The sequence below is a fragment of the Solanum stenotomum genome, chromosome 8 (assembly GCF_019186545.1).
Source record: "Solanum stenotomum isolate F172 chromosome 8, ASM1918654v1, whole genome shotgun sequence".
Lineage (NCBI taxonomy): Eukaryota > Viridiplantae > Streptophyta > Magnoliopsida > Solanales > Solanaceae > Solanum > Solanum stenotomum.
This window is the reverse complement of record NC_064289.1, coordinates 8,528,893-8,546,465: the sequence shown is the minus strand read 5'-3', so window position 1 is coordinate 8,546,465 and position 17,573 is coordinate 8,528,893. Positions and strand designations below refer to the sequence as shown.

The following is a 17,573-nucleotide window of genomic DNA, read 5'->3' as shown; positions in this document are numbered from 1 at the left end:
AATTTTTTTTTATATGTTATAAGAGTGATAGAACATTATTTATTGAGATAATTTCTTTAAAGCTACTAAAATGTTGAAGTTAGTAAATGAAAATAGTTCCATAAAATGATAAGTACAATTTTACACGTTTCCCAATTTGACCTCTAAAAAGTAAATTTTCAAGTCATTATCTATTTAATTAATACAACTTAATGAAAAAAAGAATTTATTTTTATATATTTTATTTTTAGTATCAAACTTAACTAGAAAAAAAATAAAATAAAATTATGTGAGGCAGGTCTATGTGAAACAGGATGGGACGGATTGAAAATGAAAAAAATTGTTATACGCGGCGTGACGGTTTAAAATTTTGAGGGTTAAGCTCAACCCGCCTACCACGCACTGCACCGCCCCATTACCATCCCTACATAAAGTACATATTCTAATAGAGAAAAATCCAATGCGGCTCTCTTAGGATTCATTTGGGCATGCGATATGAATCATGATTTAAAATCAAACTAATTTGAAGTTGAAGTTTTGTTTGTACATGCAATTTTGATTTTTTAAGTTAGACTTTTTCTTATAAACATAATTTTTTTTTATAAGTTAAATTTTCTTCAATTTTTTTTGATGACAAGCAAATTTTCTTCAATTGTACCAAATGCACTACTAGGCAAGCCTGGTGCGACGAGCTCAATCCAAAAGGCAAAATTCCTTGCTTTCGCTGAAGGGATTTCAAACTTGAGACCTCCAACATGAAAGTCACAAGCCCAAACCACTGAGCCACCCCTTGGTACAATTGACAAAGAGGTAAATATAGTTCATAAACAAGATATCATATTAGCCACATCAAAAAATCACATATCTGCATGTTATTTTTATAAATAAATATTTGCAATTACAAACTTCTTATACCTAATTTTATAAAAATTCAATAATAATTTAATTTATTTTTTTCACATATTTCAAACAATGTCAAACTTTGTTTTCTTTTTTTGTTTCCCAAATATAACACAAACGGTTTCCATTGCTTAATCTTCTTCATCCTTCCGACTCATAGATTCTCAATCAAGCTTCTTTGGTTATCGAGAGGTGACTTAGCTTGAACTGACTCTCGAATTGCTGTATTCTCCGAGATCGGAGACAAACGGATTGGATCTGGAGATCAGATACTGTTCTAAAATCCTCATTTTTCATATATTCACTGCAATTTCGCTCTTGGGCTCTTGATCTAAGGTAACCCACAACCCCTTCCGCCGTTTTTTTTATACCCTTTTCATTGTTTTTGTTATTGCAGATTTTAAAATTGCCTTATATACAACGACTGCCACTTCATAATGGATGTAAAGTTCGGGTTTTTACAAAAACAAAAAATCCTTTTGGGTAGGTTCTTGATAAGGAGAAATTTTGGTTTATTGAGGGAAAATGAAGTGAAGGAGGAATTCTGGTCTGAACACTAAATTTGGTTGAATTTGGTCTGCGGGTTTAATTTGGTGGGTTAGGGTTTGAACCTTTTCTTGAGTTTCTTTTAACCCCTACACGCAGAAAAAACATGCTATTACCAACCCGAGTATGAAAACTTGTACTTAGAGTAGGATTTTAGTTAGCTTGCTGTTTGCTTTCGAAAGTACCTAGGAAATGAATTACGCAATTAATGTTGGTACTTATTCAGTTCGTTTGGTTTATATAAGTTTTCAGAACTTTTGGTAATTGTGCTTCATGTTGGGCTCTGATAGACTTTGTTCATGATCCATTTTCTTATTGCTTTTAGCTGCTTAATGTTAACAGTTGTATGATATCAAGTTCTATGTCCTCTTATATGTTTTAAGCTACGAAACAATGTGGTATTGGAAGTTAATTATCGCACAAATGTGATTTTGGAAGTTTTTTCTCGCAAGAATATGATAAGAAGATTTTATATCATTCGAGTTTAATGAAATTTCGGCAATGAGGCATCAATCGGAACTTGGAAATTTAAGTATTGTGTGGTCAAAGGAGCTTACATGCTGTAAATTTTGCATAACCATAGCTGATTATCTGACTCCATTATAGAACCAAGACAGTCCTAGTGTCCAAGCTCAGTTTTTCCCATTACATGCCAGCCCTATGGTGGTATACACTATTGAACATGTAGACTGTGGTACTTTAGAAAATTGTAGAGCATTGCAATGAAAGATGTTGCAGAAAACAGGCATTGGTGCATCTTAGAGATTGGAATAGTAAATGATGTCTTAAGTCTTACACTGGTTAATCTGGGTTATCTGTAACCCAGAGGCCAAAGTTGAGGTATTAAACAGGCAGGCTATTGCAGAAAGTCTGCTTGAAATTTGCTGTGTAGTAGCAGCTGGCTAGGATCATTAACATTGAAGAACGAAGCTTCGGTGGTAAATGCAATAGTAAACCGTAGAGTCTTCTCTCCCAAAAAAAAAAATTAAGGGGAGAGAAAACTCTAGACAACAAACCTTGGTTCTTCAGCATCACACATCACGGAGTTGGGAATGTTTCTTTTCCTGATAAATGACAAGAGTTAAACGTGTCATTACTGTTTGACTGGAAGGGGCAATATAAATACAGTTGCAACTTAAAATATGACTACAAATTATTCCTGTTTGAGTTTGAATGGAGATTTAATTTCCTGGCAGCTATATGTTTTATGCTTAAGTCTCTTTTTGCTATTATATGCTTTTCATTTCGGGGGTCTAAATGTTTCTCTAAGGTCATTGAGTAGATAGATAAGAGTTACAACCTTGGGTAATGCATACAGTAAGATTATAGAGAAGATTGAATAATTCAGAAGATGACACGTGAGAAGAAAATAAGAGCAATGTTCTTGCTCAGTGCAGAAAGCTACTATAGAGACTCAAATTTTTCTTATTTCAAAAGCATTGCTCATGAATCCTTAATGGCTTATGCTTCTACAATTTTTTTATTTTATTTTGTAGGGTTTTATTTACTTAATGAATCTAGTGTCAACTCAGTGGTGGAGTATCCTTTTCATTTTGATCTGGTTGTAAGGTGCTCATGGTCATCCATTATTTCCTTATTCCATTTCATCATTTGGTCAAAAGACAAAGAGCAGGAACAACAAAACTTTTTGTTGCAATTAATGTTTTGACATTCCGCTAGTATGAGAGGAGTTGACCGATGCTTCTTTACTGTGTATAGGCTTGGTGGAAGGCAAAACTGATTTAGAGAGGAAATTCAGAAATGGTAAGTTAGACTATAATTATTGTTATTTTTGTTGTTGAATTTACAAGTACTATGCTCATTTCTTCTGCTGGTATTTTCAGTCGGCACTCTTCAATTTCCACTCCTTTTTGACAGTAGTGCTGTTAGGGATTTGTACATGCACTTATGTGAAGATGCATTTTCCTGCACTTCTTGAACAGAGAACTGGGTAAGTCTTCTCTATAAGTAAGTTCGTTGTAGCTACAGTATAGGAATTTGGCATTGGTGTCAATGTTACCTATGTTGATTCTTAATAATTCATATAGGAGGTCCTTCTTTGTTTCCTCTAACTGGTTAGTAAAGGCTTAAGATTGGTTTTTTACTTCCTTTATTGTGTGGATGCTGTTGGAGAATATCTTTTTGTAGTGCATTTTCTGAATTTATGCTACTTCTACCCCATGTTTTTATTATTTTGTCATGGTTGGAATTTCATGTATGATCACATTTAGGCAGCAGGTAAGCCTGTTCTACTGTTACTGGGTACTATGTAAACCTACAAGATGGTACATTCAGTCGTTGGATGGGCTCCGTTCTCATAAAGACACATTAGTCCTCTCCACACTCCTCCCTCTGGGACTCCCCCTTCTCCCTTCCTCCTTTAATGCCCTCCCTCATTCTTTTTTGCAACGAAAAAACAGGGCCGTGGAGGTAGAGAGACAAGTTAGGATTGGAAGAAATATCTTAGAAGAAGTGGGGTTCAGGAGAGAGGCACATGCTTTGTGATATCAAAATTCTTATCCCTTTCCATATTCCGTCTTTCATAAAGTTTAACACCATAAAATGAAGTTTCTAGTATGGTTTATGTACTAGCGACTCAAGACTGATGATTTTCTTCAGGCAATTATCCTACTCCTGAGCTACATATCCACTATGAAAAGCCATATAACCCGTTTTATGCATCATATAGTACTTAGAGGCTTTGAGGATTTAAGGGTATCAGATGTACTTCTATTTCTCTGGGGAAATTAGTGGTTACACCTATATGTGTAGATGGTTTTTCATTTGAAAATGGCTTTGCTAGGTCAAAAGATGGGAAACTCTTATCTGAAATGTTCTCACTGTAGTTGAAGATAATGCTAGTTTTGGGGGAGAAAAGATAACAAGGGCACTTTTAATTGGATCTAATTTTTTCGTTGGCTTTTAATGGGGTTTCAACATGTCATTTTAAGTTGAGGGCATCTAGGCATCGACTATTTTGCTTGAATTTTCACGTTTTTTGAAGCTAAGAAAGTTCTGTAATATTTTCTCCAATTTTATCTCCCCCTAATGTTGTGGATTGTTACTTTATTTTATGTCTTATTTCATTTTATTTATTTATTAATTAATTTCCCTGTCTGCTCTACATCCTAACTAGATGGTAAACTTGGCAGGTTTCGAGGTTTCTTTTGGAAGGCTGCTAGAATAGGTAAGTTATCTCATTTGCTTGCAGCGAGGAATTGTCTGGACTAATTTCCTCATCGTTTTTACAGAATCAAAATTATTTTGCTGATGGTTAAAAACATTGCATGCATTTTTCTTATACCATTACTGGCCTGTATCCTAGTGAAACCACACCATATAACAGGATGTTGATGAAATGCTGAATCACTGCCGATATGAGGACATACAGTTGATATTTAGGGATCATACTTTGACAAAAACGAATAACATTTTCCTGGCTAAGCATTGTAATTCTCTCATAAGACCTCATTTGATAGGAAGTTATTCTCGTAATTCTCTCTTGCTTGACCAATTCATAATATTTTGGAATATAATGATCTTTTCCCTTCCCAGTTTTCTGCTTGTGCGATTCATATTGCTTATATGCCTATTTAACCAATCAAAAAAACGTCACATATATGCCTATTTATCTTCATGGTGGTTCTTCATCCTTTTACTCTTAACTTGTTTATCTTCTGCTGGTTGGGGGGTTTTCTTTTTGTTTAGAGAGCTTTTATTGTTTGAACATTTTTCACTTGTTCTAAAGTCAACAAAGTGGAGGAAAAAAATTGCTCTTCTCAAAATTTCTCATGTACCTAGAATTTGTAATTACATGTATCCTAAAACACATTACTTGCATTAGAATATAGTGAATGTCCTTTTCTGTCCTACCATAATAAATTTTTTCTTTTATCCATTTGTTCTACCAATGCATGAATTTGACAAGGCCTATGATGCTTAAATGTGGACAGGTGAACGGTTGAGTCCTTGGGTGGCAGTGGGCTGCTTGACGATGGGTGTTTCAATAATCTTCTTCTGAGAGAACAACTGTTTGTAATTCATGAACGTACACTCTGAGCTGGGCTTAAATTAGCACTTGAATCTGTTTTTCATCAAATGATCTATTCGATTAAAAGATGGCACGAAGCTTGATGTGAGACCAACACTACTTTCTTGATCATGAACTGAGTTTTGTCGTGTGGAATTTTGGATTGTGACAATGTTGGACTCTCTGTTGTGTCCTTTTCTTTAGACTAATTATTTTACTGGAAGTAGTTATACTTTTGTGTCAAGAAGTCTGATGCCGCCTTCTACTTGTTTAAATGATGAGTATCATCAATCATGTCACATCATTTGCATCAACTACAGCTTCTTGAAGTAGTAGTGGATCCTCTCATCCACAACATAGAAATAATAAAATAGAAGAGAAAAACTATGAATAATTGAGTTGGAAAATATTGTCAAAATCGATGCCCATTCTTTTATGCCAAGCATTAATTGGTTTGTCTTTTGGCCAGCTCCACCAAAAAAACTATAGTACCATACATTATATGCCTTAAATTATTCGTCCAATATCCTGACAAATCTTGCAGGAAATTACCGTGGTAATGGTACACACGTTACTGATGAGTATAAATTAGGTATAAGGCATAAATTTACCTTTTAATTTGACTTCATTTCATATTTATGTCCTCCAATTTTGAGTCTGCACATGTAGACACTTAAATTTGTATAAAATTAAACAAGTAGACACATGAGTCCTATGTAGCATAATACATGTAGAACACAAATTGCCATGTAGAATGTGTCTATTTGTTCAATTTTATACAAGTTTAAGTGTCTACATGTGCACACCCAAAGTTGAAGGGCATAAATGTGAAATTAGACCAAGTTAAATGACATATTTATGTATTGTGTCTATAAATTATTCAACATATTTCATGTATTAAGAGTATGATAAATATATTCAATTTTCTTATATTTGTTTAATAAATCTTACGGGAAGAAAAATACATGAAAAAGTTAACAAAAAAAACTAGAAGACGAGAAAAGGTAAGTAACTGCTATAGTTTGTTTTTCCATTCGATGTTCGATACCATATTAGAGTCCAATTAAATTTAAACCGCGCCATGAAGTCCCATATTGAGAGTTAAAAGCTCCCTAATAAAGACAATTTTGTACCTAGGGGACTCGAATTCAAGACCTCTGATTAAGAATAAAGAAGTACTTATCACTCCACCAGAATCCTCGTTAGCCAATGTAGCTTTAATATCAACAAAGTATCTTAATTATGGAAAATGATGTGGCTATAAAGCAGGTGGGAAATTAAAGAAGAGGAGGCTACTTGGGGGCCTAGACCTATTGCAATATGAATTAAAGGTCTTTTATCAATGCTATAAATGCAGCATTTTTGTAATAATAATTATCCAGTTGTTATAGGATGATGTCTGACACAATGCAATATGACAGTCTAAAATGAACAAAGCTTAGTTAAGGTGTCTAAGTGAAAATTGGTGCCAACTTTAGGGAGTCACCGATGGGTTATGAGAAAATAGATAATATACAAATAGACCATAAAAAATATGGTGTAGTGAATAAAGTTATTCCTTCATTAATCAAATTAGAGATTTTAATTTTGACCCCAGTATATAAAAAACGCTTCCGCTGAACAAGCCAAGAAAAAGATATCAAACACCGAACAAATATATCTGGTAATCCAAAAAATAAAGTAGTGGTGCTGATTGTATACAATAAATGCTTAGGTGTCCAAGAAGTAGCTCTTAGTCATCTATCAAATTAATGAGGAAGCAAGTGGGTGAACCCCCAAAGTCTGTTACCAAATATGGTAAAACAATCAAGTCCCCTACGCAACACTTCACTTATATATTATTATTATTTGAAGAAGTGAACACTGTACTTGTGATTTTATACGTCGGTATCGTGTTTGATGTACATACCTCACTTTCTTTTTGGTTAAATTGGCCTTTGTTTTTGTCTAATTTGCGCACATATCAAATATTTCATCAATTACCTGCTATTTCCAACCTGCAAAGCTAAGTCAATGGGAAGCCATCACCTTAAATGGTTGTTTGGTTAGGACCAAGGATATCCTGAGATTATAATACCAGAATTATAATCGCTATCCTAGTTTAGTTACTACCAATGATCAAGCACAGATGCTTAGTCTAAATAATATAGGAACAGATTTTCTAGTTCTAGTTAAATTATGCTCTGCACTAATAATAATAGAGGTGTTCCTAGCTCTTTTCTAGTGAGGAATATAGTGAAAAATTATTTGAGTTTATAAATAAAATATTTTTCATCATGATTTTCACTCATTGCATTGACGGCACGACCACCCTCCTAGGGTGCAAGTCTTTCTTTTTCTCACCACCTTTTTCAAGTTAATTTATATCTAGATTTCAACTCATCAGTCGGTCAAATACACCTATCATGGTCAATTGGCTTTACTTATTTCTTTCAAAGATTTGATTTTTCTAACTTCCCCCATCTTCCCCTTATATATTTTCCTTCTTCAACTAGGCTGAAAATTCCACAAACAAGAGGAAAATTAGTTATCTTGAAAGTGGGGTAGAAGCTTCTGCTTTCCATTGCTATTTATCTCACTAGTTATAGGTGCAAGGAAGACTATGATGGAGGGGAAAGCAGAGGCAGTAACAATGAAGCCAAATAATGATGAACTACTTTCTAAACAAATAATGAGGCAGGAAGCAGCAGCAACAGAAAAACAAGAAATTCAAATGCAATGTGACGACGCAATGAAGCCAAATGATGATGAACTTCTTTCTAAACAAAGAATGAAGCAGGAAGCAGTAGCAACAGAAAAAGAAGGAATTCAAATGCGATGCGACGGCACAATTACAGATCAAGAGATGAACAAAATTGAACTAATGAGGGCTCTTGTTGAAAAGCAAGATCCTTCTTCCAAGGTATTATACAATTTTCTGCAGCATTGCAGCATTTCTCTCCCTTTCTAACTATAAAAATCTATAGTTTTTAAACAAAAGTAGAATGATTTCCATGTACCTTGTTTGCAGGAAGTAGATGACTATGCCTTGAGAAGGTTTCTTCGAGCTCGAGATCTGGACATAGAGAAATCTGCAGCAATGTTCTTGAAATATCTTAAATGGAGGCAAAGCTTTGTACCAAAAGGGTCCATTTCAGTGAGTGAGATACCAAACGAGATTGCACAGAACAAGATGTTCATGCAAGGTGAAGATAAACAGGGATGTCCTATTGCTGTAGTTTTTGGTGGCAGGCATATTCAAAACAAATTAGGAGGTGTTGAAGAGTTCAAACGTATGACTTCCTTTTTTTCTTTTCCCCACCTAATTTCACATGGCCTACTGCTTCATGGTCAGTGAAACTGGCTTTTGAACCAGTCAATTTCTCACATCCAAATCTTTCTTTGATGCCTCAGGTTTTATAGTCTTTGCTCTGGACAAACTGTGTGCAAGGTACAACATTTAGAATAATATTAGCAGCTTTATTCCTCTCCTTTTTTACTTTTCCAAAATCAGCGGAAAACATCAGCAACAAACTCCACCATGGACGGAAGACCCGTTTTTAATTTTAAAAACAACAAATCATTGAGTATTGAAATGTAACTAAAAAGGGCAGAATAAATATAGAGGATAAAAACAGCTCATCATTTGGACGGCAACTTATGGGGTTTTATTTATGAATCAGGACCTCACCAGGAAGAGAGAAGTTCACAATAATCGGAGATCTCCAAAATTTTGGCTATTGTAACAGTGACGTCCGTGCCTATCTTGCGGCCCTATCCATCGTGCAGGTTTAGTCACCAATACTGTCTAGTTATTCAGATAGAGGCTTACCCTGTTTTTGTCCATCATCTAAGAGACATCTATTTTGCAGGATTGCTACCCGGAAAGACTTGGCAAAGTACTTCTTGTTCATTTTCCTTACATATTTTGCACATTATGGAAGATTTTGTATCCTTTCATAGACAACCACACCAAGAAAAAGGTGAGGTTCTAAAATAATTGTGTTTCACATAAAAGGTGGATGAATCAGTTCTAGGGTTAAGTCATACTTGCAGTTGATGTCGAGGATAACTTTGTGAGAGACTTGATTACAACTTGTATTACATCATCCTCACCAAACTATTTTCCATCTTCACAGATCATGTTTGTGGAAAACAAACAACTGACAGAAACCTTACTTCAAGATATTGATGAAAGCCAGCTTCCGGAGACTTACGGAGGCAAAATGCAATTAGTTCCTATACAGGACGCCTAGGCAAGTAATTGCACTAAAAGCTTCAACTTGATCAAGTTGACGGTGCTCTCTTTTTAATAGCTTTGAGGAAAAACATTAGTACATTGCAAATATACATCTATATGCATTACTAATCATTCAGATTTACATGGAGTAGAAAATAAATGATATATTTTCCACCTGATCTGCTAGTTTGATGGCGTTCTTGATGAATCCAGCTTCCATCTCTATCTATCATTTTGATATGACAAACTGGATGATGTTCAATCTTGATTCTGCAACAAGTGAAAAAGAGTTATACAGAATTCAATCAAATCCGTTTTATGTTTTGTAGCTGTTAAACGTGTCACTATTTCCTTTGCTTTTCTTTTGAAGCACGATACACTATTATATAATGAAATTTGCGTAGACGAGTTGGTTTTAACGTGTCCAAATCCAGCAATGCAGAACCACCTTTTATTGGAGAAGCGTACCATGAAATCGCTGCATCATTTGAATGTCAACTTGCATTCTGGAAACTAATGCAATGAATTCTCAGATAATCAATTTTAAAAAAAAGGGAAAATCTCTAACAAAAGATCAATAAAATTCTACTTCTCACATACAATAGGCAAGAATTAACTGATATGTGTGTGTGTGTGTATTTATATGGCTAAATTCCAACTAAAGTGAAGCTTAAGAAGGATTGAGACACCACTGCAGAAAAAGTTTACTTCACAATCCAAAATGTTGTAACTACCCTTGACACGTCAAAAACTCTAGGTGCAAATTCAATTCAACAGTCACTTGAATGTGTCCTTTATCTAAGAAGTAATCTTTCTCATATAATTACTGAATGTTTTCTCTGGAGCAACAAAAGCCACTATTCTACCTAGTCCAAGTAACTCATACGGTCAAATCTACTGCACTACCTGCAATGAAGCTTCTGCTACTATGTAAATTATATGAACTACTGGTCACTTGAGGCTATTGCCTTTTTTTTTTTTTTGGGTGACCAGCTCAAGTCTGCTGTTTTCTTGAGGAAATCTTTACTTTTTTTGCATTAGTTTGTCCAAGTAGCCAATCTAATCCAGTTTCCATACAAGGGGAAAGACTCAAACAGTTAAAAAAAATTACTCATAAAAGATTCAAACAATTATACAACAACACGATATTCAGGAAAGAGAGAGTTGCATACCTCAAAGACCAGAAAATAAACTTAAGAACTTCCTGGATGTAATCTTCAGCGAGTTCTTCCACACAGGGGCGGAGCCACCTTATACTAAGGGGGGTCATCCTAACCCCCTTCAGCGGAAAATTATCTTATTTATACATGGTTAAAATAGTTGTTTATGTATATATAGTAGATGTCGAACCCCCTTCGGCTACTTCGTCTGTCTATTTCTATAGATTTTGAACCCCCTTATTGAAAATCCTGGTTCTGCCACTGCTTCCACAGACAGGGATATCTCAAAGCTTGGAGCTGAAGCATATGAATAAACCATTTGACACTGATTGTAACCAGATGCACTTTACTCAACTACTACTCAAGGAGGTCATCATCACTGTGGTGTGCTTGTACAAAGAGTGCAGACAGCAGTGCGATGCTAGAAACAGGCAAGATAAGAGCCACAAGAATCTTTGAGACATCCACTATAAGATGTCTTTCATTTTTATGAAGTTCACTATAAGATGTCTACTTAAGCTTCAATTACCAAACTCAACTGGAAATTCAAAGGATTGCTACCAGTAATCCCCACAACTACAATAACCATCTGCAAAGTGATGAAAGCGGATCCTGTCCCTCACAATGATTTCCCTATTCAACACCTTTGCTACCATTTTCATCCAAGAATGACAATCTGGACAAGTACGAAGATTTTTCGAAACTTGAATACGAGTTCCAGGACTAGATTTTAAGATCCCATAGGCTAATGCCAATTTTTCACTATGGTAACTCAAATTTTCCTCCTTTTCCTCATCAGAAATATCCATCAAAACCAACTCAGTCGTGGAACTAAATCCTTCCAATTTGGTTCGATGAATCAATTCCTTCAAAGTTTTATATATTAGTTCAGCTTCAGGGTGTGATCGGTCACCTGCCTTGAACTGGTGAACAACATTACCCACTTCAACCCAACTTTTCCCACTATTTTTACGAACTCCTTTCCATTTCATCACACATCTAACTTTCTCGGCGTTATCCCATTTCTTAGTCGAACAATAAATGTTTGACAGTAAGACATAATCTCCGCTACCAAGATGTGATATTTTTGTGCTAGCAACTTCACCCATCTCAGAATTTTTGTGAATTCTACAAGCACTGAGAAATGTCCTCCATATGACTGCATCAGGCTCTATTGGCATTTCCTTGATTACTGCATAAGCTTCATCAAGCAGTCCAGCTCTGCCTAGTAGATCAACCATTGTTCCATAGTGCTCAAGTTGTGGTTGAATCAAATATATATTTTTCATTAGTTGAAAATACTTTTGACCCTCTTCAACTAAGCCACAATGACTACATGCTGTTAAAAGTCCAATGAAAGTAATACTATCAGGTGAAACATTTTCTGGCCCCATCAATGAGAAAATCTCAATTGCATCTAAAGCAAAACCATGGATTCCTAATCCATTAATCATAGCATTCCAGACAGAGACATTTGTACGGTCAACACTATCAAATATTCCTCTAGCTATCTCAATTCTTCCACATTTTGAGTACATATCAACCAAAGCAGAAGAAAGGATGTAATTTAGTTCAATCCTTCTCTCAGTCATTAAGTGATGTACCCACTTAGCGTGATCAATGGCTCCAAGTCTAGCACATGCGGTAATGATAGATGCAAAAGTATATCCATCTGGTTCAACATTAGACCACATCATCTTTCGGAAGACACTGAGTGCCTCCTTACACATGTCATTTTTGACATAACCTCCAATCAGTGAGTTCCAAGTAACCAAATCCCGGAGGGGAACTCCGTTAAATATCATCTTGGCAACATCAACTGCCCCCATCTTCATAAATCTAGCAATCATTAAATTAGCAGAGACAGCATCAAAATACTCAGCAGGAATTTCAACAAGCAGCTGCCGAGCAAGATTGAGTCTATCGCAAGACGCATATGTCACTACCATCAAAGAAATAAGAGAAGGATACATTCCATAACCAAGTTTAATAATATTAGCATGTGCGCCAGCTGTAGTTCTCAAATTCGGTGACATCTTACATGCTTCAAGAATGCATAAGAGCCTATGATAATCTGCAAGATATCATGAAATAAAAAAGTAACCTTTAAGCATAAAGTTTTGATTTACAACAGAAATAGACAGTTATCAAAAGGAAGGAAACAAAAGATATGTTTTTTCTATTCACATTTTTCAATCAAGTTCGTCACATTAGTAGTAAAAAGGGAAGAAAGATGACTCTGAATTATTCAAATAGGCTATTTGTGTTCATAACATTATTCATACAGCTAAACCCAACTAATTTGAAATTAAGATGTATACAACACCATACACAGTAGTCCAGCAAAGCGGAGTCTCCAGAGGGAAAACCTTACCCTACCTTAGCGGTATAGAGGCGGTTTCGATAGACCCTCAGCTCAAGGAAAAGCAGTCCAAAAAACACGCAAAGAACTAATTTTGCTAGTGTATATAGTGATTAGACTATTAAAAAGTTAGTAAGAATATAAAGAAAGTTATTCAACCTTGTGAATAATGAGATTCTGTAGGAGATAATGAGAGGTGTAGCCCTGTGCTAAAAGTAGCGCTGAGATTCTGAAGCCACGGTGAAAATAAGGAAGAAGAAGAAGAATAATAGCAGTAGAGTCTCCTCCGACTGCCGGCAATCCTGAACATCGTTTTAATTTCCTTCTATGTTCATTCGCACAAGTTCATTTTGATTCTGCCATTTCTCCATTGAAGAGAATTTCAAGAGTGCCTCTACTGCTGTTGCTTCTCCATTCCTGGGGACCATGATTGGGCCGGATAGTAAATGGTCCGTAAGAGGCCCATGCTTATTTTCGTGTTTTGGTACTGTTCCTGTTTTGTGCTGCTGCAAAAGTTTATTCAGGGGACATAATTTATATTTTAGCACTAAAATATCTCACAAGTTATATTTTACGTTCTTAATTTTTTATTTTGCTTTCACGCAATTAAACGGTTCCGATAAGCTAACACATTTAAAGTATTTGTTGGCCGTTGCTTGGAAAGCTCCTTCCAGGCTCTCTTTTTTTTAAGTCTCATGAACCACTTTAAGTATTTGTGTTTGTCCTCGCTTCACACCTTTCACGCGAAAGGATCGTGGGATTCTTCCAACATGCAATTATTTAGTAGGCAAGGATCGAAATGGAGCGGAACCCAAGTTGAATCGTCTAAGTCAAATGTTTTTCTATTTGTAAAAAAAGACCCTCTTTTTTAAAGGTCGAAATCAAGTTTCTTACTGTCACCAAATCAACCCAACATTATTATATCAATAGTGATTCAGATCACTTCCCCAAATATATCTAACCTAATTATGTGTGAGTAATCAATTGCGATAAGTTGACCGATCCATAGATAGAAGTTGTTTATTGACCGGTTGACTCATCCTAACGGAGTGTCCTATAGGCTACCGGATGCAATTGCTGCACGTAAAGGAAATGGGCCTTATTTATTTTTGGGTACTGAGAGCTATTGGGCTTCATGTAATACTTCTTGACCCATCAACAAATAGTTACCATACGGCTTCGCCTCCGAAATCTGAAGGCTGGCTTATTTCACAAGCCACCAGTTTGTGTAAGAAGGCTTCTTCTTCTTTTTACTCCTTCCAGAGCGCAAGTCTTCTTCTTTCTTCGCGTGCATTCCAACCTTCTCTGGCTGCTCTAAAGTCACTGTCGCCTGAACGCAGGTTTAGTTTTTCTTCTATCGCTACTGTAATTTTCTTATTTCCTGCAACAAGTTTGAGTTTCAAACGATGCAAATTGGTGTACCGATTCATTCTGATTCCTGTTATGTAATGATTTTCCTTTTTTTTTACATGTTTTTTAAATGCTGCAAATCTTTTATTTAGCTGTATGTTAGTAAAAATCCCATATTTTAGGTAGGAAACGAAGTTGCTACCATGGATTTCTCAAGGATTATTTGGCGAACCATAGAATGATAGAAATTTAGCAGCCTGCCAGTAGCTAGTTCTAGTTTTATTCTGAAAAAGGAAGTAGGTACTTCTATTATGGTTTGCTATTTTTTTTAATGTAGTTTTTTGTTTTGTTCATTTTTGTATGTGTCATTAGTTTTTTTAAAAAATTAACGAAGACATAAATTGCATATTTGGTACCTAGTTTTAGGGACTGTGCATATTTTGTGGGCTTAATACCTAATTTTAACATTTACATCTTGTTGTAATGTCAAAAAAATTCAGATGGGAGAAATTCATGCCTTTTGAGGATGTTAGTTTTTTTAGGTTTAAAGCCTGTTTTTGCTTGTTTTTATCCGTTTTATTGTGAATACAACTCATCAATTGACATCAAATTTCTTATATGTTATAATAAGAAAAGAAAAGGTAGGAAAAAAAGGTATGGACTTTAAAAAAATACTTAGCAAAAATGTGGTCGCACCAGAGAAGAGTACATATGCGAACGTTGTCACGATGATATCTGAAGATGAAAATAGGGGAACCGCGATGGCTACGGGGAAAGAAATTCACCATTACAATGACAGGAATAGTATCGGCAGTAGGACAGAAACAGAGGGGAATGAGCTAGTGATACAAAATTCAAACACAGAAATTGTTGATTGGGAAGTAGGAAGCCGAGCCAATTCTGCAACAACAACAAAATTCCTCTTGGGTGCAGCAGAATCTGATCAAACTGGGGAAGATCTTTGGAATTGATTTCCATGGACATGAAGAGGAGGCCATAGAATTACTTCTCCAGATAGATAGTTGCAGACAAGCGAGAAGAATGGAACAAGGCACTGAAGTTTAAAAAAACAAAATCAAAGGTGCACAAGAGCTTAAAAGTCTTGTCTCATTTGATGTAAAATTCAAAAGCTCAGGGAATAGGAACAAGGGGAGGAACACCAGATGAAGTTTAAACTAGTATCGTGGAATGTCCGGGGATTGAACAATAAGGAGAAGAGGGAAACTGTCAAAAGCTTAATTTCCGAATGGAGGGCAGACATCATCTGCCTCCAAGAAACTAAGCTTGCGGAGAATATTACAGAAGTAGCGAATCAGATTTGGGGAGGTAGATGGATCAGACACGCTTGTCTGGAAGCTAGTGGAACAAGAGGCGGAATCATTTTGATGTGGGATGAGAGGGCATGGAAGGGGGAGGTCTTAGAAATAGGAACCTACTCCATTACTTGTAGTTTTGAATCCCAAACACAGAATTACAATTGTCACATAACTGGAGTGTATGCTCCAAATGACTACATGGAGAGGAGACTAGTGTGGGAAGAATTGGGTTCAGTAAGGGGATTATTTGAAGGGCCCTGGGCACTGTGTGGAGATTTCAATGTTTCAAGGTATATATCGGAGAAGAAAAATTGCAACAGTAGAACAAGGGGTATGAAGGAGTTCTCTGTTTTCATAGAAGACATGGAATTGGTGGATTTACAACTAGAAGATGTTGCATATACCTGGTTTAAAGGAGACCAACATGTAGCAGCCTCTAGAATTGATAGAATCTTGTTCTCGAAAGAATGGGATGACAACTTCAATAATCTGAAACAGATCCCTTTGCAAAGGCTGTGTTCAGATCATATTCCAATAGCCTTGATTGGTGGAAGCTGGGAGAGAAAGAAAAGTTATTTTAAGTTCGAAAACTGGTGGTTACAATCAGAAGGTTTTGTTGACAGAGTAAAAGACTGGTGGTCATCATTCAGATACTCAGGGAAACCAGACTATGTGTTGGCCTGCAAACTTAAAGCTTTGAAGCACAAACTTAAGGAATGGAGTAAAGAGGAGAGTGGAAACCTTGGCCAACAGTGAAAGAAACTGCTAGAACAATTGGCAGAAAATGGACATGGAGAGGGAAAACAGAGTACTTACAGAAGAAGAAATAACAAAAAAAGCTACAGTCCTACTAGAATATGTGGATCTGATTAAGAAGGAGGAAATTGCATGGAGACAAAGATCAAGAATACTATGGCTGAAGGAAGGGGACAAAAATACCAAGTTTTTCCACAAAATGGCAAATTCTCACAGAAGGTACAATAACATTGATCAATTAATGATACAGGGGGAAGTCACTCATGAGCGAGCTGAAATTGAAGGAGAAATAATCACTTACTACATGAAGTTGTATACAGAACCCATACCATGGAGACCTACTCATTAGTATGCAAATTGCCCGGTCATTACCGAAGAAGAGAAAATGGCCCTTCAAGGCAGATTCGAGGAAAATGAAGTGCTAACATGCCTAAAGTTATGTGCAACTGACAATGCCCCTGGACCAGATGGTTTCACAATGGGTTTTTTTATAAAGTGTTGGGAGATAGTGAAGCAGGATATAATGGATACTTTTCAGAAATTCTATGATCAAGAAGTTTTTGAGAAGAGTTTTAATGCTACATTCATTGCACTTGTACCCAAAAAGAAAGGAGCTAAGGGACTATAGACCAATCAGTCTTATAGGTAGTATTTATAAAATACTATCTAAAGTACTCACAGAGAGACTGAAGGGCGTGATAGACAAACTGGTGGATTCACAACAAATGGCATTCATAAAAGGGAGACAAATCATGGACGCAGTTTTGATTGCTAACGAAGCAAGACTCCAGGACTAAGCAGAAAAAGCCTGGCATTCTTTGCAAGTTAGACATAGAAAAAGCGTACGATCATGTTAACTGGAAGTACCTGATGAAGATCTTAGAAAGGATGGGATTTGGACAAAAGTGGATGAACTGGATTATGTTTTGTATCTCAACAATAAACTTTTCTGTTC

General features: G+C 36.0%; 5 protein-coding genes across 6 annotated transcripts in view; 4 read left to right on the top strand and 1 right to left on the bottom strand.

The window, feature by feature from the left end:
- Positions 1-940: 940 nt before the first annotated feature.
- LOC125872334 (uncharacterized) lies at positions 941-5,754 on the top strand. Of its 2 annotated transcripts, XM_049553056.1 has the most exons (6): positions 976-1,215; positions 2,922-2,994; positions 3,145-3,189; positions 3,270-3,376; positions 4,578-4,612; positions 5,379-5,754. In XM_049553056.1, exons 3-6 carry the CDS (start codon positions 3,187-3,189, stop codon positions 5,444-5,446), a joined length of 213 nt encoding a protein of 70 aa, XP_049409013.1. In that variant the 5' UTR covers positions 976-1,215; positions 2,922-2,994; positions 3,145-3,186; the 3' UTR covers positions 5,447-5,754. The 2 variants fall into 2 exon arrangements, with proteins under 2 accessions (XP_049409012.1, XP_049409013.1); XM_049553055.1 differs by lacking the exon at positions 2,922-2,994 and having other exon boundaries at positions 941-1,215.
- Positions 5,755-7,322: 1,568 nt separating this feature from the next.
- On the top strand, positions 7,323-10,073 carry LOC125872319 (uncharacterized). Its single transcript, XM_049553037.1, has 6 exons — positions 7,323-8,357; positions 8,466-8,727; positions 8,849-8,885; positions 9,118-9,223; positions 9,307-9,417; positions 9,574-10,073. The coding sequence occupies exons 1-6, from the start codon at positions 8,058-8,060 to the stop codon at positions 9,688-9,690; spliced, it is 933 nt and encodes a 310-aa protein (XP_049408994.1). The 5' UTR covers positions 7,323-8,057; the 3' UTR covers positions 9,691-10,073.
- LOC125872306 (pentatricopeptide repeat-containing protein At5g50990) lies at positions 9,483-13,629 on the bottom strand. Its single transcript, XM_049553020.1, has 3 exons — positions 13,356-13,629; positions 10,847-12,908; positions 9,483-9,944 (listed from the first exon to the last, which is right to left on the bottom strand). The coding sequence occupies exons 1-2, from the start codon at positions 13,504-13,506 to the stop codon at positions 11,392-11,394; spliced, it is 1,668 nt and encodes a 555-aa protein (XP_049408977.1). The 5' UTR covers positions 13,507-13,629; the 3' UTR covers positions 9,483-9,944; positions 10,847-11,391.
- Positions 13,630-14,447: 818 nt separating this feature from the next.
- The window catches only part of LOC125872329 (mitochondrial import inner membrane translocase subunit PAM16 like 2-like), a 53,047-nt gene continuing 49,921 nt past the window's right edge, over positions 14,448-17,573 (top strand). Inside the window, exon 1 of the mRNA XM_049553049.1 lies at positions 14,448-14,536. The gene's annotated coding sequence lies outside the window, so the exon portion shown is untranslated. The remainder of the gene's footprint in view (positions 14,537-17,573) is intronic.
- Positions 15,710-16,618, top strand: LOC125873431 (uncharacterized). Its single transcript, XM_049554371.1, has one exon. It carries the CDS (start codon positions 15,710-15,712, stop codon positions 16,616-16,618), a length of 909 nt encoding a protein of 302 aa, XP_049410328.1.

Coding starts and splice junctions, on each gene's coding strand:
- LOC125872319 (XM_049553037.1), top strand. CDS start 8,058: ATGATGGAGGGGAAAGCAGAGGCAGTAACAATGAAGCCAAATAATGAT. Junction 8,728..8,848: donor AGGTGTTGAAGAGTTCAAAC/GTATGACTTCCT, acceptor TTGATGCCTCAG/GTTTTATAGTCTTTGCTCTG. Junction 9,418..9,573: donor ACAACCACACCAAGAAAAAG/GTGAGGTTCTAA, acceptor CCATCTTCACAG/ATCATGTTTGTGGAAAACAA.
- LOC125872306 (XM_049553020.1), bottom strand. CDS start 13,506: ATGTTCAGGATTGCCGGCAGTCGGAGGAGACTCTACTGCTATTATTCT. Junction 12,909..13,355: donor AGAATCTCATTATTCACAAG/GTTGAATAACTT, acceptor GATATCTTGCAG/ATTATCATAGGCTCTTATGC.
- LOC125872334 (XM_049553055.1), top strand. Junction 3,377..4,577: donor CTTCTTGAACAGAGAACTGG/GTAAGTCTTCTC, acceptor TAAACTTGGCAG/GTTTCGAGGTTTCTTTTGGA. Junction 4,613..5,378: donor TTGGAAGGCTGCTAGAATAG/GTAAGTTATCTC, acceptor AAATGTGGACAG/GTGAACGGTTGAGTCCTTGG.
- LOC125873431 (XM_049554371.1), top strand. CDS start 15,710: ATGAAGTTTAAACTAGTATCGTGGAATGTCCGGGGATTGAACAATAAG.